General features: G+C 38.3%; 1 protein-coding gene across 5 annotated transcripts in view; it reads left to right on the top strand.

Annotated features, from left to right (window-relative positions):
• The first annotated feature begins 7 nt into the window (after positions 1-7).
• arid4b (AT-rich interaction domain 4B) overlaps positions 8-25,351 on the top strand; it is a 101,855-nt gene continuing 76,511 nt past the window's right edge. The window contains exons 1-4 of one of the 5 annotated variants that reach the window (XM_027165786.2): positions 8-27; positions 2,175-2,212; positions 22,980-23,090; positions 24,637-24,702. In XM_027165786.2, the coding sequence (XP_027021587.1) occupies positions 2,207-2,212; positions 22,980-23,090; positions 24,637-24,702 (183 nt within the window). In that variant the 5' untranslated portion in view covers positions 8-27; positions 2,175-2,206. Of the gene's footprint in view, positions 28-146; positions 394-700; positions 721-2,174; positions 2,213-22,979; positions 23,091-24,636; positions 24,703-25,351 lie in introns of those variants that run through there. The other 4 variants (XM_047812670.1, XM_027165785.2, XM_027165787.2 and 1 more) reach the window with 4 other exon arrangements.

Here is a 25,351-nt window from a genome sequence, read left to right on the forward strand (position 1 = left end):
GTGTTTCAAACGAGGTAAACCGGACACGTAAGTGCTTCTTGGAACTACATCTCCCAGATATGCTCAAATACTGTCTTTCTGTGGAATACAAAGCCGCTTTTTTCAGCTCGTGTGTTCCAATGAGATTTAGAGGGCGTCCATTTACTCAGATAGTAACTAATAAGAGAGAGGCATTTCCGTGGAGGCGGGTTTGTATACCTGTCAATCAGTTTTATAAGGGTAGAGGATCGCCGGAGAGAAAAGGCGAGATACTAGTGAGACATTTCGACGGATTTGCTGAACGACGTGGTATTTGAGTGACATTTCAACGTTAATGCTCGAGTTTGATGTTTATTCCGAGGGATTAATGCTAATGCGCTATTTCGGGCAGTCTTGTTCAAGTGTATTCATCAGGTAGGAAGATTTTTTTCATGAGTAATTCTAGCTCGATCATCAATCGGAGGTAAACCCGTGTATTTATAAAACGGTTAATGGCGATGTTGCTTCAGACACCCGCTTAAACCACAAGCTCGCAGTGCTTTACTTGTACATTAGTGGACCACAAATCAAAACAGTTTGCTGTAATGTACTCGGACAAGGGCAGAATTATATCCCTAAACTGCATAGACATAGTGCACTGCTTTATATCGTTTTAGCTGTATGCGTTTGCGCATTAAAACTTGCTTTTGGCCATTTGTGTTCAGATTCGTCCAGTGGCTTTATGCTGCTGCTCGTCATCAAGTAAGTGATCTGGGAAAACACTGCCTTTTATTGGAAATACCTTACGTAAGGACTTGATGTAGGACATCGCTATTTACCAAACCTACTTCTGACCGAAAACCGTGTGCAGTCGTTTGTGTTTGCGGGCTAATATATTGAATCGGATGAAAATGGCTTGGGCTGTTCGAGGGCAACGTTATGAGTAACAAGCTTGTTTGTTAGGGGCGATGGTGACGTTTTTTTTGTTTTCCTCATCTGCTTGATTTTATGGACTGATGCATTATTTATTCTGTTGTGCTTTAGGATCAGTCTTTTCAATCCTTTGCCTTCGTTTTGCATCAAATCTCGTCGATGGAGCAGAAATGGCCGGCGTCTGTGGGCTATAACGGTTTTGTGGCAAGCTTTTCATGTCCACAGTAGATATAATGGCCAAGCGACAGTGAGACGAGGATAATAGTGTTACATTGTTGTTTAATCAGCCTTATGAAGGAAACCATAAGACTAAAAATCACATTTATTGTGTGATGTGAAATCGTGTTAACTGCAGTATGTGAATAGGTCAACATAAAGAAAGGAGAAACCACAAACTTGGTTACATTTTTATTGAGCTTGTTTAGGCGACCTTGCACTAGAAGCTTTTTAGTGTGCCTTTAGCGTCATCCTGTGTGTGTGTGTGCGCGCCAGCGTTTTGGAGCCCAGTTGCTACACACCGAAAGCTCTCTTTGTACAAACATCAACAAATGCGCTAGAAATTTCGTTTACTAAATTATGTAGACAATTAACCCATTTTTTTGACATCACCGTTCTTCTGTAATCCTCACTACTCACTATTGTAGCTAACTGAAAGTAAATAGATCGAATAAGGCTCGACGGCAGACGTTGTTGTTGTATCCCGAAAGTGCAAAATGGTCCAGATTTTTTATATGACGGCGTTAGAGTGATTGTTGATCGTCTCGAGTGTGTCTCCATTTGTCAGTTTTCCCAGCTGGACCCGCTGAACGGACTGTTGTGTGCCACAGAAATGGCGTCACCGGCTGCAGCGCAGACATTACACGACCTCGCGCACCAACCGGGGCTTTGCTGTGCTGCTGTGTAAATGTCTCTGTAAATACGTAGTGGGATTAAAGATTTAAGGCTGATGTAATCATCAGCTTTCCGCTACAGTAAAAAGTTTAGACATTGAATTTTAAAGTCCACCGTTGGTCAGTCTGTGCGTGTTGACAGACTGCTTGGTTGTGAAAAAGAATCTTCTAAATCAATATAACAAATAACCCTCAAACTGTTATCATGCATTAAAAGCAAAAAAATTGCAAAGGTTCTACAGACCTCACTGACTCTCAAGCAAAAACGTTATAAAAGAGTGAATAGCAGTTACAAACTCACTCATGTACATGTATGCATGATTAATCTCTCAAGTTACATCATGGATATTCTTTCTTCTTCTGTTATAAAGAAACATTTTTTCTGCTTTTTAGCTGAAGAAACAGCACAGCAGTTGTGGACGGAAATGAAGGTAAGCTGATGGATGCTAAAACTTTCTTTAAAATAATGACCTATAATGAGTAATATAGATAAACAAGATATTTTCTATGATTCATACAGCCAAGTAAGGTAATAGTAGGAAAAGAGATGACAATGTTCTTTGACAATGGTTGGTTAATGTGAACAGTGAATACATCTACAAGATGTTCTATGCGTAATATACAAAATAAAAAATGGGGTTGAAATGTTTGCATTGATCTATATTATAGCTGCTTGTTGAAGGACTTGTTTTTTAAGAGAGATTTAAGTTGTCTTAATTTAAACTTCATAGCCATCACATTATATGAATTCTACTGGAGAGTCCCAGTACTATCGTCAGTGATCACAAATGAGATTGTAACCTCATAAAACATATTTTCATGTGCTGTTTTAGACTTTTAAAGCTACCCAGCTGCACTAGCAAGCACACTAGCATAGCAATTCATTAACAAAATAGACAAATTTCCATGTTCATCTTCTTTTGCTAGTTCACTGACAATACACAGAGTGACACAGACTTGGTGGAATAACAGAAGTCAATATACATAAAAATGCACCAAAATCTTTATTAAATATGGAGTTCTAAGCTTGAGGAATGAAATAATGCATTAACTTATTTATTATTATTATTATTATTATTATTATTATTATTATTATTAATTAACTATAAAGTTAGTCATAGCTTTGGTACACTTCAAAAACAGAATACCCAGATATTTCTTTGCATGCATTGAAAATTATGATCCACTTTGCAAACTCTTATATCTGTCTGAATTTTATATATAATGATCACATTTTGAAAATCATCAGATTAAGGGCTTTTACAAAAATTTATAATGTTTGAGGGTCAAGGCAGGACTGGACATGGTTGAGAAGGTTGTTTGTCTAAAAAATAAAATTTTAACCCAGGGACACTATTTGTCTGTAGCCTTACCCAAACAAGACTAAATTTACTTCGTTTATGGGGTAATTTTTCTTATTTTATTTTCCTCTGACTTTATTAATATCCAGATAAGATATACCTTTATTCGTACAGTTCAACCATGTCAGTGTTTTTCTCAGGCCTTCTATGAGGAAATTAGATCTGATCATTTTAGTCCCAACCGGATGAACCTCTCTGTAATTTTCTGTCTAAATGTCTCCCCACATTTGGGGTGAAAAAGTTGTTTGACTGCTGTTATTTGTCATATTAGTGACCCCTTCAGTTGCAGAATGGATCGGTCAGAAAATGCTATGTTTTTGGACTTTTGTCTGCATTAGTGAATGACTTAATTTATAGAAAAAATAGATTTGTGTTTGTTTTGTTTGGTTTTTTATCAAGTTGCTGTAGGTCACGGGTAGACTATTTTTATTTGTTTAATTAGGTATCCCTTCAGAATGGAACTTGTAATTGGTCCCATACAGTACATTACAGTACTATCTGTTATAAACCTAATGCATTGTATTGATGAACAGATGACACAAGATGAACGTGGTCTGAATATATTTTTCAATTGAAAGCAAACCAGTTTGCAAAGTTTGCTCTGCCCAAGTCTGCAAGTCCCACAAGCAACTGAGGAACACATCATGTGGCATTTGGGTATTATCTTTAATAGTGTAAGGGTGGTCAACATTAGTGTGCATAGCATTATTTGTAAGTGTGGTCATTAAAATGGAGCTTTCCATTTGAAGCAAGCATGCAGAGAAATTGCCACATATGAGCAAGCATATCAGTTCTGCAAGCCCTGAGACATGCACAATTTCTTTATTCTTAATTGGCATTGTCTACACTTTCCGTCTGTCACATGATGAAACCTTTTGTTTATTTTTAATGTCCAGTGATCAATCCCTGATACTGCTCTGCATGCTCATGTCTGCCACCATCACAGTCTCCATTAGAAATGCTGTTTAAATTCCATCACATTTTAAACAGAAAATTCAGCATAAGCAGTCTATTGCTAGCAGCACACACCAACCAGCAACAAAAAAAGGAGCTAAATAAAAGCTCTGGCCTATCCAAGGGGACTTGGGGCACAAGGTGGGGTGGAAAGTTTCCGGTAAATTTCCAGAAACTTTCCACAGGAAAGTAATCTTGAGAATTTTGGAAATATTCCAAATTGGAAACTTTATGGGAATTTATGGAAATTTACAGGAATTTATGGGAAGTATTTGGAAATATAGGGAAATTTATATAAAATATATCATATACAAACATAAATAAACATTTTGTTTGGTCATAAGCAGACATGCATGCAAGATAATAAAATTTTTTTAAATGACATCTAAAAATCGTAAGATGAAAGCATCCCCCACCCTTGCCTTTCTAAAAAAGTCCCAATCAGAATGTAAAATGATGCTTTTTTCCTCAAGCTTATTGGGTCTCTGGTTTTGGCATTTTTCCTCTCAATCCTTTCAGGTCTCAATGGCTTCTTCCTGGACCTCATCAACATCCTCCATGTCCACTTCCCCAAAATTTGACTCATCTTCATCTTCGGTGTCACTGTCTAGCCTTGTTGAGGATGGCTCTTTGTCAGGCTCAAAGAGCCGTAGGTTTGCCCGGATGGCCACCAGTTTTTCAACACTTGCATTTGTGAGCCTGTTGCGAACCTTTGTGTGTGTTCCCAAACAGTGACCAGTTATGCTCAGAGGTGGCAGATGTTGGTGGGATTTGAAGGATGATAGAGGCTACCGGTGCAAGGGCCTCAGATCCACCAAATCCCTTCCACCAGGTAGATGCAGGTATATGCTGGCAAGACTGTCATATCCCATCCCCTTCCCAAAGGCCTTGTTTGGTAAGCAACTTTGCCAGACTGCCAAGAACCTTGCCTTTATCAAGACCCAGATGGTGAGACATGGCAGTTGTGACCGTGTGAGCACTGCAGATCTCTTCAGCAGAGAGTATGATTTTCTCATATTTTTAATGTATGCTGCTGCGTGTATTGGCTTTATGCAGAACTCTTGGCGATTTAATCACTGCAGTTTCCTCTGCTTGGAGCAGCAGGGAAACAGGTAGGACCATGTGAATTTCTTGTTTGAGTTCAGTAAACATATATTTAACATCTGACAAGATGGCATTATCATCTTCAATCATGGCAATAGCTGCTGTTATTGGTTTGAGGATTCTCAGGCTGCTGGTCACCCTTTCCCAGAACACATCATCCACAGGATTCTTTTGATGGGACTTTCAATGGCTGCAGTCTGGAATATGGCCATCTCTTGCAAAGACCCCTTTCCCTCTAGCAGACTGTCGTACATTGACAACCCAACCCCATCAAGTGATGCTGGGGAGCTTCTGTGTGGGGTTCTTGTTTTTTTTCTTTTTGCTTAGAGAAGTAGATTGCTGAAGCTACCTGTTTGCCTTTCACATATTTCACTACTTGTTTTGCTGTCTTGTACAGTGTGTCCATTGTCTTCAGTGCCATGAGGTCCTTAAGGAGAAGATTAAGAGTATGTGCAGCACAGCCAATAGTTATGTGAGTGTATGTCTCCTCCACATGATGTCCAAGCAACCTTCATGTTAACAGCATTGTCGGTTACTAGTCCAAAAACCTTCTCAGGCCACTAATGACTGCTTTCAGCTCATCAGCAATGTAGAGCGTCTGTGCTCATATAGAATACTGGTTGAGGGGTGGTGATGATGTAATTGATAACTCCTTGCCCCCGGACATTCTACCACCCATCAGAGATGACTGAAATGCAATCTGCTTTGTCAATGGTTTGTTTGACTTTTGCTCGCACTCTGTTGAACTCAGTATCCAGCAAATGAGTAGATAAAACATGTCTGGTGGGAGGTGTGTATGTAGGGTGAAGAACATTCAGAAATCTCCTCCAGTAGACATTGGCTGTGAGCATCAGAGGTGAGCCATTTATCACTTTTTATCAGTTTGACATCTTGCTGAATATTAATATTGAGTATTAATTTCTTTAAAAAAAAAAAAAAGAGGAAAGAACAAAAAAAGATCCCAAAAATTTTGAACGGTAGTGTGTATTGTTACAAAAGATTTATATTTTAAATAAATTGTTCTTTGTTTTAATAAATCTGTTTATTTTTAACTTTTGATTTTATCAAAGAATCTGGTACTAGGGTTAGGGTTAGGGTTAATATTTTATTTGTACCCTGCATTAATCGGTCACTAGCACACTGCTTACTGGAGGGCCATGGTGTAATCTGTGAACTTTATGATCCTGGTGTTGGTGTGGTAGGCCATGTAGTCATAGGTAAAGAGGGAGTACAGCTGTATGTTCAGGACCAGCTTTTGGGGTCGCCTGTGCACACAGATCTGATGCCTGATTTCCAGTTTCTTATTCAGTCAGTATACTTGGTCTACTTAGTGTCTGAGTGTATGGGTGTATGAGGATCTTTATGGAGATCCACTCGAAAAAAAGGCTCATCTGGGAGTGTGGTCTTAGTAATTATAGCTTCATGGCTCCTCTGGCTGCCGATATTTGGTGATGTGCTGCTAGCCTTGACACATGCTCCAGGAATCTGCAGTGGTGGTATGTTTCTCCAGCCTTGGCCTGGCTAATTGATTTGCATAGGTTGTATCTGTGTTGACATGCTGTTGTGGTATGCCAGCTCGATCTTGCAATGGACACACGCCACAGCGTTTTCTTTAGTTTTCAATTTGAGATGATCCCAAACCTTGGTCATTTTCTGTTGTTTTCTCCTGTTTGTTTCTTCTCTTTGCTCATTGCCATTGTTATCGCGCCCTTCCATTATGCAGCCCGCGCTAGCACCCACGCCCTCAAATCAAAAGACCACTAACCGCCTCCTTCCAAACCAAAAAACTCAAGAAAGCTATTTTATAATATCTCATCACAGGGCTCCAGACTGCGCCTAAAATATTTTCAGGCGCATTTGCGACTGAAAATATTAATTTGCGAATGATATTTTTGCTGAGGTCACCAATGGTGACCAATCAAATTTACACGTTTTGATTATAAAATTTTTACGTTATGTGCGTGTTCTGTGAACAGTAGCCTATCACATAATTTGTTGTGTTGACGTAATAAACTGAGATGCTGCGCGTGAACATTTCACTGAGTTGGAGTGCCAAAATACGAATGAGAAAACCGAGAATCACCTTTCCGCGCCAGAAAAACTGTCAAAACGAAAAATATACGATTTTTTTTAAACAATCCTCATCGAGCACCAACGCTGATGACACACCTGCTTGTAAAAAAGCAGGCTCCAGCAGCTGTGCCACCACGCCCACGAGAGAGAACGACAGAGACACAGGAGATCATCTTTCCGTGTCAGTCAATGAGCATCGTGCCGAAAGACATTTCAAAGCTTCATGGATTCAAGAGTTTTCATGGCTGAGGTATGATCGTGAAACACAGAAAATGTTTTGTGACTTTTGTTCCAGAGCGGGCAAAGAAATAGCAGGGAAAACGGATTTCATTACAGGAACTAACCATTTCAAAAAAGAGACCGTGAGAAAACACGGCGATAGTCACAAGCATAAAAATGCTCGTGATCATGTTATCGCGAAGAGTGCTCCACAGACTACAGCGTTAGCACGTGTAGTTTCTCACGCATGCGAACTTTGTGACTAAAAAGAATGGATGGATCTAAAAATTAAGTTTAACGCAGCCTATATGATCGCATATGAGGAGCTACCATTAACAAAATTTACCTCTCAGGTGTTACTTTTGAAGAAAAACGGACTTGATGGGAGCGAAACGTATGACAACGACACAGCATGCACTGAGTTTGTAGGATGCATTGCAGATGAGCTAAAAGAACATGCACTGACAGACGCCCATACAGCACAGTATGTTTCATACAGGCACAGACGTTTCTGGGAAAGACAATGCGATTGCATTCTGCAGGCACATTTCTGCAGGTGTAGCAGTGAACCGGTTTATTGGTTTAGCTGAGCTTCAACACTGCCATGCACATGGAGTATTAGATAAAATAAAATGCTTGTTTAGTGATGCTAAACAAACTGATCATGATTGGTGGCAGAAAATTACAGCCTTTGGAGCAGATGGGGCTGCCGTTATCATGGGTGTCTCAGGTGGTGTAGGTGCTCTTTTAAGAGAAGAAATAGGAGAGCACATTCTTTCCTTTCATTGTATGCCACATAGTCTGGAATTAGCCATGCTGGATGTTCAGAAGTCTGTTCCTGTGATGGAAAAAATCTATGACTTGCTACAACTAGTATGAAAAACATACCATTTTAGCCCCAAAAGCAAGCGTGAGTTGAAAGCCATCGGTATGGAGTTAGGCTGTGCCATACGAACACCTTCTGCAGTCAAAACCCAGCGCTGGTTGCCTCACATTTACCGGGCCCTTTCTGGTTTTCTTGCATCTGATGTCACTACAGGCCAGGGTCAATATACAGCTGTGCACCTCCACATGCAACACCTTGCTGCCTCATCCAAAAACACTGAAATAAGAGGAAGAGCAAAGCACATCTCACAACAAATGGAAAAGTTGCCTTTTGTCGTGTTTTGTCACTTTTTTCCATGACCTGTTTGGAGAAATCTCGAAGTTGAGTCTTATACTTCAGAAGAACTCCGTTATTCTTCCTTAGGCTATAGCAGCTATTGATTCCTGTGTTTGTACAATAAAGGGAATGAAGAACAAACCAGTGGGAAATGGAAAGTTGGAGGAATTTCTCAATTACACAAACTTAAATTCAGTTTCTCAGCATGATAATGTGGTGGAGCAGGACAAAGCTCAAAGAGAAAAACAGACCAGAAGGCAGAAGAAAGCTGCCTCATCTGACCACATGGGCATTTCCTTTCAAAACATACTACTAAAAGGCTGTGATCTTCCAGGTTTCAGTGAAGAACTAAACCACCTCATTGACAAAACTGTCCTTATTATTAAGGAACTTGAAAAGAGGTTTGAAATGATGAGAGACCGAGACAACACACAGCACAAAAACATAAAAAGGGCAGAGATCATTTGATGCTTCTCAGTATTTTGTCATGATTCGTGGCCAGGCGACATCCACGCTTTTGGAGAAAATGGAATTGACACACTGCTGAAATGGTATCGAGACATCAGTGCTGTGCAGGCTGAAATGGAGATTGCTGAAAGCTCTTTTAAAAGGACAGTTCTCAGATAAATCTTATTGCAGATTGTGGAAGTCCTACTTACAAAAGAGCCCTACTGCACAGATTTCCAGAACGTTTTGCATCTAATTGAGATAATGCTTGTCCTACCAATTTCGGCTGCTCAGTGTGAACGTGGCTTTTTAGCTCAAAACAGGATCAAATCTAAAGTACGCAATTCACTTCGTGTCAACACTGGAAGATCTGATCAGGATCAGCACCGAAGGTCCATCACTTGAACAGTTTGATCCAGAACCAACGTGTCAAACGCTGGCTTTCTGCAAAAAAGAAGAGGAGGCGGCCAAACTACACTCATTGGCCAAGTGATGCTGAGAAAATTATGGTCGGTGTCACTGGCTCGGATTCAGCATGAAGAGAAATTCTTTTGACAGTAGGGTCTATATAGTTTGTAAGTTGGAAAAGACATTAAGTTCCCACATGAACTTCAGTTCCCAGAACATTTCAAGATAAAAATGCTGAAACTGTAAAAGAGGGGAGACGTACACACAACAGGATGAATAAAAGTAAGTAATTTAAAAAAATAAGTTTGTTGTTATGTGGCTCTTAAAAAAATAATTTTTTGGCTCCTTAATTGATTTTTTTTTGTCTGGAGCCCTGCATCATTAATTGTTTTAAAAGTGATTTATCTACGGTGTATCAGAGATGTTAGAGAGGCAAAAGATTGTGAACCTCTAGCATTGAAATTTAATTTCAAGGTCAAATTATGGTCCATCTGATTTCAGTTAATGGGATGATTGTCAGGTCTCTGTGAGTGCCCTGTTTTATTTAAAGAACAGAGATATATCAAAGTCTCATAGTCATGACATGTGCTTGTGGAAGTGGATCATGGCAAAAAACAAGGAAGATTTCTGAGGAAAGAGTTATTGTTGCTCATCAGGCTGGAAAAGGATGCAAAATCATCTCTAAAGTGTTTGGACTCCACAAAGGCAGATTCTGTACAACTGGAGGTAATTTAAGCTGATTTAATGATTAAAGTGATTAACCAAAAAAGATCACTTCAAAAGCAAGATATATAATTGTCTCTTGGGTCAGAAAGAAACCCAGGGCAACTTCTAAGGCTAATGTTTGAGTCTTGCATCAGGTGAACAATGAACAACCTTGGTATGCATGGCAGAGTAGCAAGGAGAAAGGTACTTCTGTCCAAGAAGAACACTGCTGCCCATGAAGTTTGCTAAAGATCATGAGGTCAAGCCAGAGGACTACTGGAAAAATAATGTGTGGAGGAATGACACAAATTTTGGTTTAAAATGAGATTTATTTGGAGAAAGGAAAATAATAAATTCCAGCATAAGAACCTTTTACCATCTGTGAAACATGGTGGTGGTGGTGGTAGTTTCATGCTTGCCTGTATTGCTACATCTGGGTCAGGACAGCTTGCCATCATTGATGGAACAATGAATTTAAAATTATACCAGAAAATTCTAAAGGAAAATGGCAGGACATCTGTCCATGAGCTGAATCTCAAGAAAAGATTGGGTCATACACCAAGACAAGGACACAAGCACCCAAGGTTGTCTACCAAAGAATGATTAAAGAGGAACAAAGATAATGTTTTGTAAATGGCCAAGTCAATGTCCTAACTTTAATTCAAAAGAAAAGATGTGGAAGGACATGATGCAAGCTATTCATTGGAGGACACCCCATAGTATATCCCCCTTTGTATAGTATATCAGCCCTTTGTTGAAGCTGATACTGAAATCAAAGGTTCACATACTTTTGCAAATCACAGATATGCAGGGTTACCCACAGCACTTTGCAGTTCGGGCGGCCCGCCTAAGCTGGGAAACTCTACCGCCTTAACTAGGTCGTTGAAAAAAAAATTCCACAGCACAAAAGGCCGTCAAGTGCATCTCGGAGAATAGCACGGATGCGCTTCACACCGCAAGGCGGGCACACACACTACATGGCTGATATGAGAGAAAGACATGGTCCGTCACTGTTTGGAGGACAACTACCCAGTTGATAAAACGCGTGTCCGTGAGAACTGTAAGTGGACTTATGTTTTGGGTTTATTTAGCCTGTTATTGCCTATTATTGTTACTAATAGTCTATAGTTCTTGCAAATTTAAAGTAAGCTAGCTGGTGATTTTGTTGTTTGCGTTCTTCACCTGCTAGCTAGGTTGCACTCTGTGGTTTATCTCACCTACCGCCTTATCTAACAAATTTTCTGCGGGAAACCCTGGATATGTAATGCTGGATTCATTTTTTTTTTTTTTTTTTGAAATTATCTTTTTATTCAGAAAGGCAAATTCACATCACATACATTAGTTACAATTCTAGTCGTACAAGTACATAGATGGAGATGGGTATAGATATTTTAGATGAGATTGATCATATTGCCTTCCTGACCTTTTCTTTTATGGACCACAAATTATTCCAGTTAAGAACCAAAACAAAGCAAAACCGAACCGGGGTGTGCACCACCTCAATTAAGTAAAACATCATATAAAAAGAGGGCAGATCTATATTGAACACAAATACAGTTAATTGAAATCAGGTCTAATTGGTTTTACATACTCGGTCCATTTAGTCCAAATCTTATAGAATTTTTCTTTTTCAACTTTGAGGGAAAAGGATATCTTTTCCATAACATAAATCTCATAGATAAGTTCAATCCATTCATTAATAGTGGGTGGATCTACTTTTAACCATTTCCTCGTAACAGATTTCTTACTGGCCGCCAATAGTATCATAAGAGGTTTTTTATCGTTTAACGTTCCATGTTTCCAACCCTAGATTACCCAAATATACAGTTTCACATTTAAATGGAATGTTTACATTGAATACATTGTTTATGTGTTCAGGGATCTCTTTCCAGTATTGTCTTATTGTCTGGCAGTCCCAAAAAATATGGAAGTGATTGGCTCCGTTAGATCCACAATGTCTCCAACAGGCATCTCCGCTGCCTTGGTATCTTTTCTGAATGGGTGTAATATAAAATCGTGCAATATTCTTCCAGCAAAACTCACGCCATGTATTTGACCCGGTTGATAACCATTGTGACTGACATATTCTCCCCCAGCTCTATTGTGTGATCTTCACATTTACTTCCCTTTCCCATTTCTTGCATTGCTTTGTACCATTCTGTGGGAAATCCGTCTGTGCCTGGAGACTTACCCGCTTTCATTTTCCTGATTACTGATTGAATTTCTTCTTTTGTTATCTGAGATATTAATTTTCTGTTTTGTTCATCAGTGATCTGTGGGAGATTAATCTGGGCCAAAAAAGCATCGATCTTATTGTCATTGCTTTCCTGTGGCTGAGAATATAATGTTTTAAAATATTTTAGGAAGCATTGCTGGATTTTTTCTTGACTGGTTTCTATTTCATTTGTTGCAGAGTTTCTTATTTTGTGTATAGTTCTATCTGCTTGTTGTTTTCTCAATTTATATGATAAAAGTTTGAGTGATTTTCCACCCACCTCATAATATTGTTGCTTTGTGAAGAGGAGCTTTTTTTGAATTTCCTGCATGTTTATTTCGTCTATTTCTATTTTTAAGTTTTTAATCTTATGTTTGTTGTCATCCTTGAAGGACTTTGCATGTTCTTCCTGTAGTCTCTTTAATTCTTCTTCCAATTTTTGGAGTTTTATCCCTTTCATTTTCTTCTCATATGAGGATATGGCTATTATTTTGCCCCTAATCACTGCATTTAATGCATCGCAGAGAATAGGTGGGGTCACTTCTTCATTATCATTATTGTCTAAGTACAATCGGATTTCTCTTTTCAAATTATCCTTAGTAGCTGGGTTATTCAGAATGTTTGAGTTCAGTCTCCAAAGAGTGGATTTCTTCTTAATATTCATATGAACTGACATATAAATGGGACTATGGTCTGAAATTGTACTAACTTTTATTTCACAATCATCTACCCTTGCCAGATCTCCTTTAAGCATAAAAAAGTAATCTATACGCGAGTAAACATTATGAGCGGATGAGTAGTGCGAGTAATCTCTGTTCGTCGGGTTTATCTTTCGCCACACGTCCACGATCCCCCTTCACTCAACCAAGTATTTAATCTTCTACAAATGCTTTTGGCACCAGATCTCCCGTTTGATGAATCAATTTTCGGGTCTAATCGAATATTAAAATCTCCTCCACATATTAGAATCCCTTGACTTTTTGTTGTCATTAGATCAATTATATATTTATAAAAGGACCAGTCACTGCCCGGAGGGACATACACGTTAAAGAGACTCATCACAATTCCTTCTATTTTGGCCGTAACCATCACAAATCTGCCTTCACTATCCTTAAGTTCTGATGTGTTCATAATTTACAGCACCGGATATCAGAGTCGCCACTCCTCTCCTCTTTCCTGATCTATGGGAAGAAAAGTAGACATGTTTAAATCCTGATTTATTCAATTTGGCATGTTCAGAGTCTTTAAGATGTGATTCTTGCAAAAAAGCTATCTGAATCCTATCTTTCTTTAATTTTGATAAGATTTTCCCCCTCTTAATCGGATTGAGTACTCCATTTATATTAAATGATGCTAGCTTTTTAAAGACCTGTTTTGCATCTATGTGATTCCCCTCTTCACTCCACTCAAAAACCTGGTGCGCTTCCCCCTCCCTGCAAGAACTGGCAGGGAATGAACAACTAACATAACAATAAAAAACATAAACCTGAACACAACTTGTCCGTGTGACTTCCTATGTAGGGGTCTGTTAACCTGACCCTTTTGAGCTTCTCTTCTCAAAGGGAAAAATCCCCCTCTTCAATCCAGAGGGAGAGGCCCTTACCTGCAACAGCCGCATAGTGGAACACTAATGAAAAAAGAAGAGAGAAAGAAAAAAGAGAAGAAAAAGGGGGGGGGGGTCAAAGGTGAAAAATCCCGAACGAACCAGTCAATCCTGTCATGGAATTCCACCCTTAATTACAGTACAGTTCTAGAGATTTCACTATTAACTCCGTCTTCCTCAAACTTTGGGTTAAATCTTTTAGGTCCTGGAGTGGGCCGATGATGGCCTTCTGAAGGTTCGGAGCTTCTCCCTATAACATGTTTCCCGCCCGGCTTTGATCCCGGTGTGCCCGGTGTGTTTGAGCCCGGTGTGTCCTTCCTTGCTCGTCTGTCCACTCTTGTCCATGATAACCGCTGCACCTGCTCTAAGAGCGTCTCCGGAGGCCTAGTGATTGTCACAGTGTAACCTCTTCTCCGCAGGTCCTCTGATGCCTCCTCTATATTATCGTAGGTTTTGGTTCTGTCATCATGCCTCACGTGCAGCCTGGCTGGGAAGAGGGTCTGGAATGGAACTTTTTTTTCTTTCAGCACTTTGCGGATCTCAGAATATTCTCTTCATTTTTTGAGTATTTGAGGTGGATAGTCGTGGTCCAGATTTAAGTGGTTTTCTTGCCAGGTAAACCCCTTCCTCTGCCATGCTTTGCGGAGTATTGTCTCTTTTTGTTTTGAAACTCAAAAACTTAATTATGATGGAGCGTGGCGGCGCCTCTGCCGGCGGTTTCGGTCCCACTGACCGATGAGCTCTCTCAATCTGCAGATCGGGCATGTCCTCTGCTAACTCGAGGCCCCCATGTGGTAAATTTTCCACAAACGAAACCATCGTTGTTGAATCCTTCTCGGCATCCTCCGGCACCCCGTAAATCCTTATGTTATCGCGTCTGGAGCGACTTTCCAGCAGCTTATCCTCCATTTTAGTGTGCAGCTGTAGCATAGCCGTGATAACTTCCTCTGTGTTTTGGATCCTCTCCTCTGCTTTTTCAACTCGCCCTTCTGCCTCGGGCGAAACTCTCTTAGTTCTCGCAGAATCAACTCCAGGTCAGACATTTCTCCGCTAGCTTAGACCTGTTAGCTGCTATTATTGCTATGTTGCTGTGCCCCGTCTTTCTCACTCCTTGTCTTATGACGGTTTTTAATTGCTCTGTGTGGAATTATGGCTCTTACCCCCTTTTCTATGCTTTTTATTTAATTATTTACTCGACTTGTATGGGGGAATTTACTTAATTTCTCTGGTTCTACCGGGAGCTCTCTCGCTATGCGACCATCTTAACGGTGTTCCGGTGTAAGTCAATGCTGGATCATTTTTCTCAATAATTAATTGAAGTATAATATTTTTGGCTCATTTTTTGATTTTGTTCACTTTGTTTACTTTCAGAACTTGTGAGAAAATCTGATGTTTTGGGTCATATTTATGCAGAAATATAGGAATTTCCAAAGGGTACACAAAATTTCAAGGAACACTGTATATTACAGAGAAGATGGAACACGGCAAAAAAAGAAAAAAAAATCTTCTGAATTCATGTACACGAAGCCTATATATATATATACACGTGTATATATATATATATATATATATGGCACACTGCAGAGTCTGCCAATACAGTACATTTCTCTGCAAAAACCTCTCTCGAACATCTCTGATACACAGTAGATAAATCAATTTCAAATCAAATCAATGGTAAGATGTTATAAAATATGCAGGTTTAACAGTTTGCAAACTGGCATTTATCAGATGCACTCTTTGGTTATTAGTGTCCACCACAGAGTGTGGCTGATAAATTCACACTGCTATTTTGGTTGTAATCCACTACAGCATCAGGAACCTGGATATCCCTAAGCTGCCATGCTTCTGCCTTCTTTACTTTGCATTTTACAGTTTTTCTACTTAAGGCTCCATGCACTGTAGAGCACAATGTAACATCAAGTGTCCATCCATTCCACAAAAAGTAAATTGTCTTGTCTAATGAACCCCTAGATCTCATTTGGTGTATTTTCTGGAAAACCAATGTGGCTTTTCAGTGTGGTCCCACAACAATATATTTGATTTTGAATTCTGAAAGAGAATGAGGCTGGTGTAAAAATTGTCCAGAAACAATGTGTAGCTAGTACAGAGCCTTTGATGCCACCATCCCCTCATCAAAGCAAATTTTTAATAAGGCTTAAAATAAGCTTTCCTGGTGGTCAGAATCTCTATAAAGTAGCCTCTTTTGTGTCCAGCAGCTTTCAGTATATTCACCTTCCTCAAGGCTCTCCTGACATCACATTCCATGGTTCGTGCAGTGTTCTGTCTTCAATTTAACCCTCTGGGGTCGACAGGCGCACCGGCGCGTTTTTGGCGCTTTTTTCCTCTTCAACGTGAAATCCACTTAAAATACTCCGTCATTCATAATCATACACATACATGTAATACATCATTCGAAACTGTGAAGTGTCTACTTTTATTTGACTGCCTTCATAATAACAACAAAATACTGTTCTTTTGGCAAATAAAGAAAATAACCAGGGTGTGCATTCAGACATCTGTCTCCTTGACCATCTTCCTGAAACACGTTACAAATATGAACTGATAACTCCGCCAATACTTATCACACGAACGTGATACATATGTCTAATGAAGGCCTGAAATGTCTACTTACATACAGATTACACAAAAAGACAATATTTGCTTTCGATTTTAATTACATCATTTAAAAGTAAAGAGAGGTACAGTTTTTCTGGCTCGACCTCATTAGCGCTAATGTGATCCCACCATTCATATGAAAATGACCTGACGCGGGCTATGCAAACCAGATCAACGCCCCAAACAATGCTGTAAGAAGCACCAAGTTTTAACAGATTCCATTAAAGATTTTAACAGAGCCATATTGTATTGGTCATATACAATATTGTTACTTGTATACATATTGTTACTTTATTATTTATTTTAAGCATCTGTCTTGTAGTATAGTGTCTGTTTGCTCAGTCTCTTGTCTGGCACACATGCACTTTATGTGGATTTTAGGATTTTTTTTAGTACTTATCTCTTGTCTGGCACTGTTTGCACTAGTTAAATATTCTAAATAAACTACAAACACAAAATATACACATTTATTTTGTCTTCACATTCTTTTAACTCCTTCTTCTTGTAATCTCCACATTCTTGTAACTCCTCTCAGTCACACACTTACCTGTAAGGCTCATTATGCAGCTCATTATGCGGGCCTTTGTCTTCTCAGGTGTGAATTGCATTAATATGCATGATAGTTGACGCCTACTCGCATATGCCCTTTACAAACAAAAAAGTGTCTTAGAAAATTTAAATCAATACATTGTTTTCTGTGAGCGAGTAAATAAGATGATTTTCACATAATTTTGAAGCAAAAACACTAGGATACAAGATCCAGTTCTCAAAAGTCCCGTGAACCAATGTTCTGTATGTGTTTTATGGCCTTATTCAAGTGATTTATAATGTTTCATTTTTCACTAACCAAACATAAACATTGTTTTCTCAAAAACACAATCATGTACATACATGCTGCTCACGTATTATTGTAGTCCAGTTTGTGCTGATTACAGTGATATTAGACTTTAGCCATTTATATCTTCATAAGCAACTGAAAAAAGCACAAATATCAGGGTATGTCAAAACTTCACCATGTCCAAAAATACCCTCAGACCCCAGAGGGTTAAATTACATTCTATTATTTAGCTTGGTGGCTAGTGCTAGTTCAGTCATTAATGTGAATACTAGAACATTTTTAGAAGGTATTTAAGTTCTTTACCAGAGCGATTTTCGCATCAGTGTCATGCTATAAGAATTTAAATGAGTTTAAAACATTTTGAACAAATGTTTTAAACTCATGGTATCTTAAGTATGTAACCTAGTGAACCAGCATTAATGTATTCAATGTTAGAGATTTAAGCACTTATGTACGTCCCTCTGGATAAGGGCGTCTGCCAAATGCCATAAATGTAAATGCTTATTATACTTGTTCCTAGTTGTAGGCAGCTGTGCAAGTCTGAGGACACAAGTTGATTTATTGATCCCTTTTATGATTTGCCACCCATTGGCAATATTTTCCACTATTTTGAGATGTATATGTTTGGGTTGTCTGATCTTTTGAGTATGGTTCATTGAGTCTGGTGCCGTAAGTAAAAAGATAAATGGAACGTTACTTTGCAAGCCATTTACAATACAGGGTTTGAGATGTTGCAGATATGCCTCAGAGAATTGCAGATTCAGCAATCCCGAGAAAGCTTTCAGTGTGCAACAATGTGATATGCTTTTCAGTATTTGTTAATAAAAACTAAATGCAAGAAAGACCTTTAATCTAAATGGTAAGAGTCTATATTTAGACTTTTGTCTTTTCAAAATGCACTCTGACTTTCAAAGCTGAATATGTTTGTGTTGATAAAACCTTATGCACATGCAACTTTGACAGAGAGGAGCAATTATATTTTTTAATTAAATTACAATTCTTAGAAACTGCATATATTCAGTCAATCAATCAATAAGAGAAAGCTAGTCTTTACATGTTTGCCAATTTGGCATCCAATTTTCCATTCCTAAATAATGTACTGATAAGAGCTCTAGACTGTGACTAAAAAGTAAATAGGTATTTAATCAAAAACATTATACCCTTCCCATATAGAAAATGCCTTCAGTGAAATTTACAAGTTATTTTGTACCTGGGGTCAAATCTAATATTGGAGAGTTTATCACAGATGAGAAATCATCTAATTTGCCAAACTGAGCAATAATGGGCCCCCCATTTTAATATATTCAAATTTATCTACTATTTTACACACACCTGTCACTTATTATATAATATACCAGCTTCTAACCAGGGAGGGTGAAGGCTTTCACATACTTCCTCTGGGATACATGAAGTCAGCCAGTCTAATTTTTTCAAACTTCTGCTCATATTGTGTAACTAAGCAGCATAGCATGCTTAGTGGAAAGTGTGATTTATAGGGACGGGACAGTATGGCTATTCCTCCAAGAAAGTTTGGTGGAAAATTGGCAAATTTTCTTCATCAGATTTCCAGCCATGAATGGCTATGATTTGAATAATAATCAATATGATTTCAGTTTCTTAGGGTGACCATATGTCCTCTTTTTTTCCCCAAACATGTCAAGAAGATTTTATTGTCATTTCAACCATATATAGCTGATGCAGTACACAGTGAAATGAGACAACGTTTCTCCAGGACCATGGTGCTACATTCAACAGCACAGAGCTAAGCACTTAAGTAAGTTAGTCCTAGCCACATAAAGTGCATCTGTGCAACCTGGTGCAAACAGTGCAAGACAATCCACAAGACATTACACAAAAGACAATACACAAAAGCAGTGACGACCAGTATACATACTGTATGTTCTATAGTGCATGTGCAAAAATGCTGGAATGAACACTTAAAGGCAGGGTCTCCGATTTTTGAAAGCCAATGTTGACATTTGAAATCACCAAAACAAACACGCCCCTAACCCTTATGGGTCCCACCCCTGTATTGATAGCGCCGCCCACACATACATACGTGACCCAGGCAAATAATGGACAGAAATTAGTCTTTATTCCTAGCTGAAGGGAAGAACAATACGATTGCAGATAAACAAACAAGCAAAAATGACACACAAGCATAATCATGCAATGGACGGCATATTTTAGTTCTGTGAAACAAAGCAAAATCAACGTTAATGACCTACCGAGAAGGAAAAAAGCGCCTCGGCGTCTTAAAACCACTTATGTGACTGCCGTGCCGTCCACGCGCCACCACCACAAGGGATGAGGCTGCATCAACTTCATTGTAGCCATTAAATCCTCTAAATACACGGTTAAATTATATACTGTTTGAAAGCTTAGACGCTCAGGATTTTATTAAGCCCACACACAAAGCATAATATGATTTATAGCCGTCATACTAATTTAATCCATGTTGATAGTCACCTGAACTAGGCAGCACTAGTCCAGTTGTTTACTTGCCTTTAAACGCTTCCCTTTCTTCACTGGGGTAATATTTTCCAAAACAAATGCTTGTAAAAAATCCCCAAGAGTCCAAGGAACTGGTATATGTAAGCCTTTTAATCCAACACGCTTTGCTCGCCTCACAAATATTACGTTTCTGACCGAAAACTGTAAACAGCAGTTCACTTCCGTCCTTTTTTTCGGCTCTCACTTCTCCTAGGAGGCTTATAAAACTACACTGAGGCATCAGATTTGTAGTCCAGGGCCTAATGAATCAAACAAGCCCTCACATGAGCCAATCGGAGCCTGTAGTGCAGAAATAGATGGCTGAGAAGCCAATGATGTCTCTCCATCCTAGGTGGGACACCCACCCCTTGACTGACAATTGCTCCCTCCAGTAGTGATTTCATGATCCAGGACAGCTCTTTAGCCAATAAGGAGTCGATTCCAACGGTATATGGACCATGACACGTCTATGAAGGGCGGGCTGCACAGTACATTCTGTGCAATGGTTTTATTGTGCAATTCTCAAACTTTTCTCACTCTCATGCCTCAGGGTGTCAGGTTACAGGCCTTTTTCACAGTAGGTTTTTATTCAGAGGGGTTCTCTTTGTTTTAGGCCTTTTAAACTGAGCATGCAGTCTTTTAATACAAAGTTATACAGTAAACAAGAAAAACATGAACGGACGGACATGTCCGTAGAAAAATATTCATATAAAATACATTTTGAGTCTTTTGACTTGAATTTTTTTTGGTGAAAGCCAAGACATGTGTCTATGACCCTCAGTTATCGTTTACCTACCATCATTAAATACAGCAATGTATTTAATCAGTTTATCAGGTAAACAACTCAGACGGAAATCAAAACCCTCCATTCTAGCCTCTGTAACTTTTTGGAGCTGTACCACTTTTTAGGTGGGTAGGTCATGTAGGTGAAAATCATGAAAATAGGGGGCGACCACAAGTGGTAAAGTTGAATTTCCTGAGTCAATAACTCCTGAGCTAAATGCTGTTACTACACAAAACGCGGTTGTAGCTGCCTCTCTACATTACTATGATAGTAAAGGTGTTATTTTTGTAGTAACAGCGTTTAGCTCAGGAGTTATTGACTCGGGAAACTCCGTGAATCGGGAAAAATCTGTGAATATGCGGCCAACTTCCTGCTCCTTCAGTTCTCTCCAGCACTGGAAAGCTGATCTTATATTAGCACAGGTCCTGCTTCTTGCCGTATCGTAAGCCTTTCTTCGCTTTCTTTCTTTGATTTTTATCCTCCATGTCAATGCTAAACCCGCTTTCTGCTAATGTCCCACATGCGCACTGAACACTCTCTCCGCCACATATTGACAACCCCCGCCCCTTTCTGACATTGGCTACACATTTGTTTTGATTTTTGTTTATTATCAGCCCGATTCAGTTTTCTGAAGCATTTCTCAAAAATCGGAGACCCTGCCTTTAATATAATAGCACGGTTATATGAGGTATTGTAATGAATTGTGCAATTGACTAAAATGTACAAAACTCTTTCTGAGACTAAAAAATGCATCCGCCAGGATTAGGCTTTTGCTTTCTATAGTTGTCGTTTATTCTATGCGTATTTGCATTACTTTCACCCTTCTCTTTAGGCCACGCCTTGCACAGATAATTTACAAAGGAAGTTCCTGTGTTTTTGTCTCGTTCTCCTTTCTCACAGCAAGACATGACGGCTGTCATTATTCCCAGCTATTGAGAAGCTGCTACAGATGTTTCCAGCCTTGAAAGCATTCTTTTTGTCACAGGAAAAAACATGATCAAGAAGATTTTGGAAGATTAGTTCAGTGAAATTTACCTCTTGCACATGCACTCACTCATGTGTGTGTTTAATTCACACATTCAAGATATGGAAAGGGAGAGAAATTCAATTGTGGAAGTGAAGAACATTTTGAACAAAGTCTGCACCATGCTTCTTGATCGCAAACCTAAAGTTATTACTTTATGTTCCTTAAAGTCAAGGGACTAGGAATTAAATTTTTTTTTTTACATTTTCATTATAGTAAACAAATTTTTCTTCACAAGATCAGATGACCTTAGGTGTAAATGTGTGTACATGCAGCCAATGATGGACTGGAATCCCATTCAGGTTTTATTCCTGTTTGAACTTAAAACAAAGTTAATGGTTTATTAAATGTTATGATTATATAAGACCTGGTTTATTTTGTTTATTTTATGAAATGTATTGTGCATTGGGCTTCTAAACAATGCCTTATGGCATAATCAAATATTGCTTTGTGACGTTTTTTTTAAGGTGGCACACAGTAAAAATGCATCTATTAGCTTGCATCTATCACATTATTGATGGTACAATACATACACAGATCCAGTGAGTTTATTTAGATTTAATATTCAGACTAGTCTAGTCAAGTGGATTTTACTTCAAAGTTATAGGATTTATAATTGAATGGGGAGAGGATTAGCTTTTGAAAACCTTCCTTCATCATTGATATTTTCAAGGCATTTTTGTGTTGCTGACCAACATTGGAGTGTGTGAGTGAATGAGAGTGTGTGTGTGTGCCCTGCGATAAGTTGGCACTCCGTCCAGGGTGTATCCTGCCTTGATGCCCAATGACGCCTGAGATAGGCACAGGCTCCCCGTGACCCGAGACGTTCTGATAAGCAGTAGAAAATTACTGAATGAATGAATGAATGACCAACATTGGCTGTTTGTTCCATATGGGGCTTGCCACAATACTAGAATTTTGAAGTGTAATACCAGTGTGTTCTGCTGGCCTGTAATGACAGAAAGACCTTTTGGACTAAATAAATACCACTCAATGGAGTCATTTAATACCCCAAGTGCATATTGTTAGCATTAAGCTCTAATGTTTATAAATACAAAGCACATTATATTGGTTATTGATTTGATTTTTTTATGTTTGTGTGATCAGTGAATTGCAGCTGTTTATTAGAGCTATTTAATGTTGGCATATTTTATTTTTCTATTTACATTTATTATTCCATGTCTCATTACAGACTCTTGAGGAGCCTGCATACCTGACTGTTGGCACTGACGTGAGTGCCAAGTACCGTGGGGCATTTTGTGAGGCCAAGATCAAGACTGCCAAGAAACTTGTCAAGGCCAAGGTAAGCCAATACTCTGAAAAACAGGTCTGAAATGTTATTTAATGGTAAATGTTAAATTTATTAAAGTTAATTGACTAAAAATGCATATGAAGTGAATTCATCTGTGGGTGAATCAAGCTTAATTAAAAATGCAAGGAAACTAAAAATTAAGTGAAATACATCATCTACATTTCAAAGATAATTTGATTAAAACAGTGAACTCTGTGTGTATTATTCACAAAATAAACCTACCAACAAACACATTCAAATGATTTGAGAGAAGTTTAAAAGTAAACCTAGGCCTGTTTGACCCTCTTGTTTGAATACCACATGCTCAAGTATATCTTGAGTATATCTCAAATACTACAAGGTGTATGAATTCTGATATCAAAATAAAGGTATTAAGTGTTGTATATAAATTCAGTAACGTGATTCATGTCATATCTGACGCACAATTGAGCTCTGAAAGCAAGTCAGCACTTCCGCAAATAAAAACAGTGAAAACTTTGGACCAAATAAACAAAACTGAACCATAATAAACATGTGAACATCCCTTACAGCTGATATAAGGTATTCCTGTCTAATATTTAACAACTTTATCCACGCTATTTTTTGGTGATAAATCTTTTGTAGTACACACAGAGTATTCCTTTTGCTAAGTGTTTTCAAATATTAAGAAAGCAAAAACGTGAATCAATTCTGTAGATATCTGCATCATTAAATTTAAAATGGGATTTCAATGTTGTTTTTTCCAAACAACGTTTGCTCGAGATCCCCTTTGGCCGATTTGGATGTTTGACCCGCATATTGATCCAATTTCAACTCATTCAAAGTAAGGCAAAATCCAATAGTAAGGCATTGAAGTTAGTGTGTGAGGGCTGATGGCCAATCGCCATCTTTCGTTTGTAAGTCTCTCACAGACACAGGAAGTAACAGAGCCAAAAAACTGAAGGCATGGGATTACAAGAACCGAGTAGAGTTTTTTATATTGGAATATGATTTATAATTCTGAAACACCAAAGGTAAGATGGTTATCACCAAGGGTTATTGTTATGTCTGAGCTTTGGTCACAGAGTGCTGATCATTATACCCTTGGAATCTTTAGAATCTGTTTTCCGGTCAATATTCTTACATATGCAGTGTTTATGTATTTTTACTCTGCTCATTTAGCTGCTTAATGTTGGAATTGTGTTTTGTTTAGGTGGAAATGGTGTTTGTGGTCATATAGTCAAGTTTTTCCCATTTTTTTGGTATGCTGCATGTGTCGATACATTCAGGATTTGTTTGTTTTTGATAATGATTTACATTTGTCTCTGTGTCTGTCTGAATGTCTGTAATTCTGTATTCTTTCTCTCCTTTACCCACCTTTTCCCAACCGGGGCATTTTTTTTTTTTTACTTTTCCTTTCTTTATCTTTTAGAAGGGTCATTTGAATTATGGGAATGGAAATTTCAACTTTATCAAAAAAAATGTTTATTTAATATTTATTTACCATTTATTTAATTATCTATCAATTTGTTTGTGTTTTTATTTATTAATTTATTAATTATTTTTTTAATCCAAACAGGTGACCTTCAAACCCGACTCCTCCACTGCTGAGGTGCATGATGAGCACATAAAAGGAAGTCTGAAGGTAAGATAATGTTAGAAAGTCTAAATGGTACCATGTTTTTTTGTACAGAAATTATATATGTAAATAATAAATACATCTTTAATATTCATCATTAATTGATGATCTTTAGGATACAGAAAAAAGCATCAGAATGGTCCTTACTAATGCAGACAGATAAAAACATAAATTAATTAAAAGTTTAGGATCCATGTGCAGGAGCTTTATTGCAAATGTCCACTATCAAGTAGAAAGCCTATGCAATAGGCTTTGTTTTAGGATATCCTAGAATTGACTAGGATAATCTCCTTAGATTTTTCTTTTCTCATTCCAGAACAAGTGTTAAATTGGTAAAAATAGGGAAATACCTTTCAGTCAAACTATTGATACAAAGAACAATTATTTGCTTTATCATACTAAGAGATTTTACTTGGTAGGGAAAGGATCACACAAAGTTTATTGCATTAAAAATCTACAGTTATTGATTACTATGCTGCTGTTTAAAATTTGATGGAAAACATCTGGAAAATAGACTGTGTGCTGGGTGACAGGTGATTTTGTGACCTTACTCTTGCACAATGACTGATGATGTCCTAGATGAATGGAGATTTGTTGGTCATGATGAGTTCTGCTGTTCTCACCACTTTCTGAAGTGTTTGTGGGTGGAGCATCT

Source organism: Tachysurus fulvidraco, chromosome 4, assembly GCF_022655615.1.
Source record: "Tachysurus fulvidraco isolate hzauxx_2018 chromosome 4, HZAU_PFXX_2.0, whole genome shotgun sequence".
NCBI classification, from domain to species: domain Eukaryota; kingdom Metazoa; phylum Chordata; class Actinopteri; order Siluriformes; family Bagridae; genus Tachysurus; species Tachysurus fulvidraco.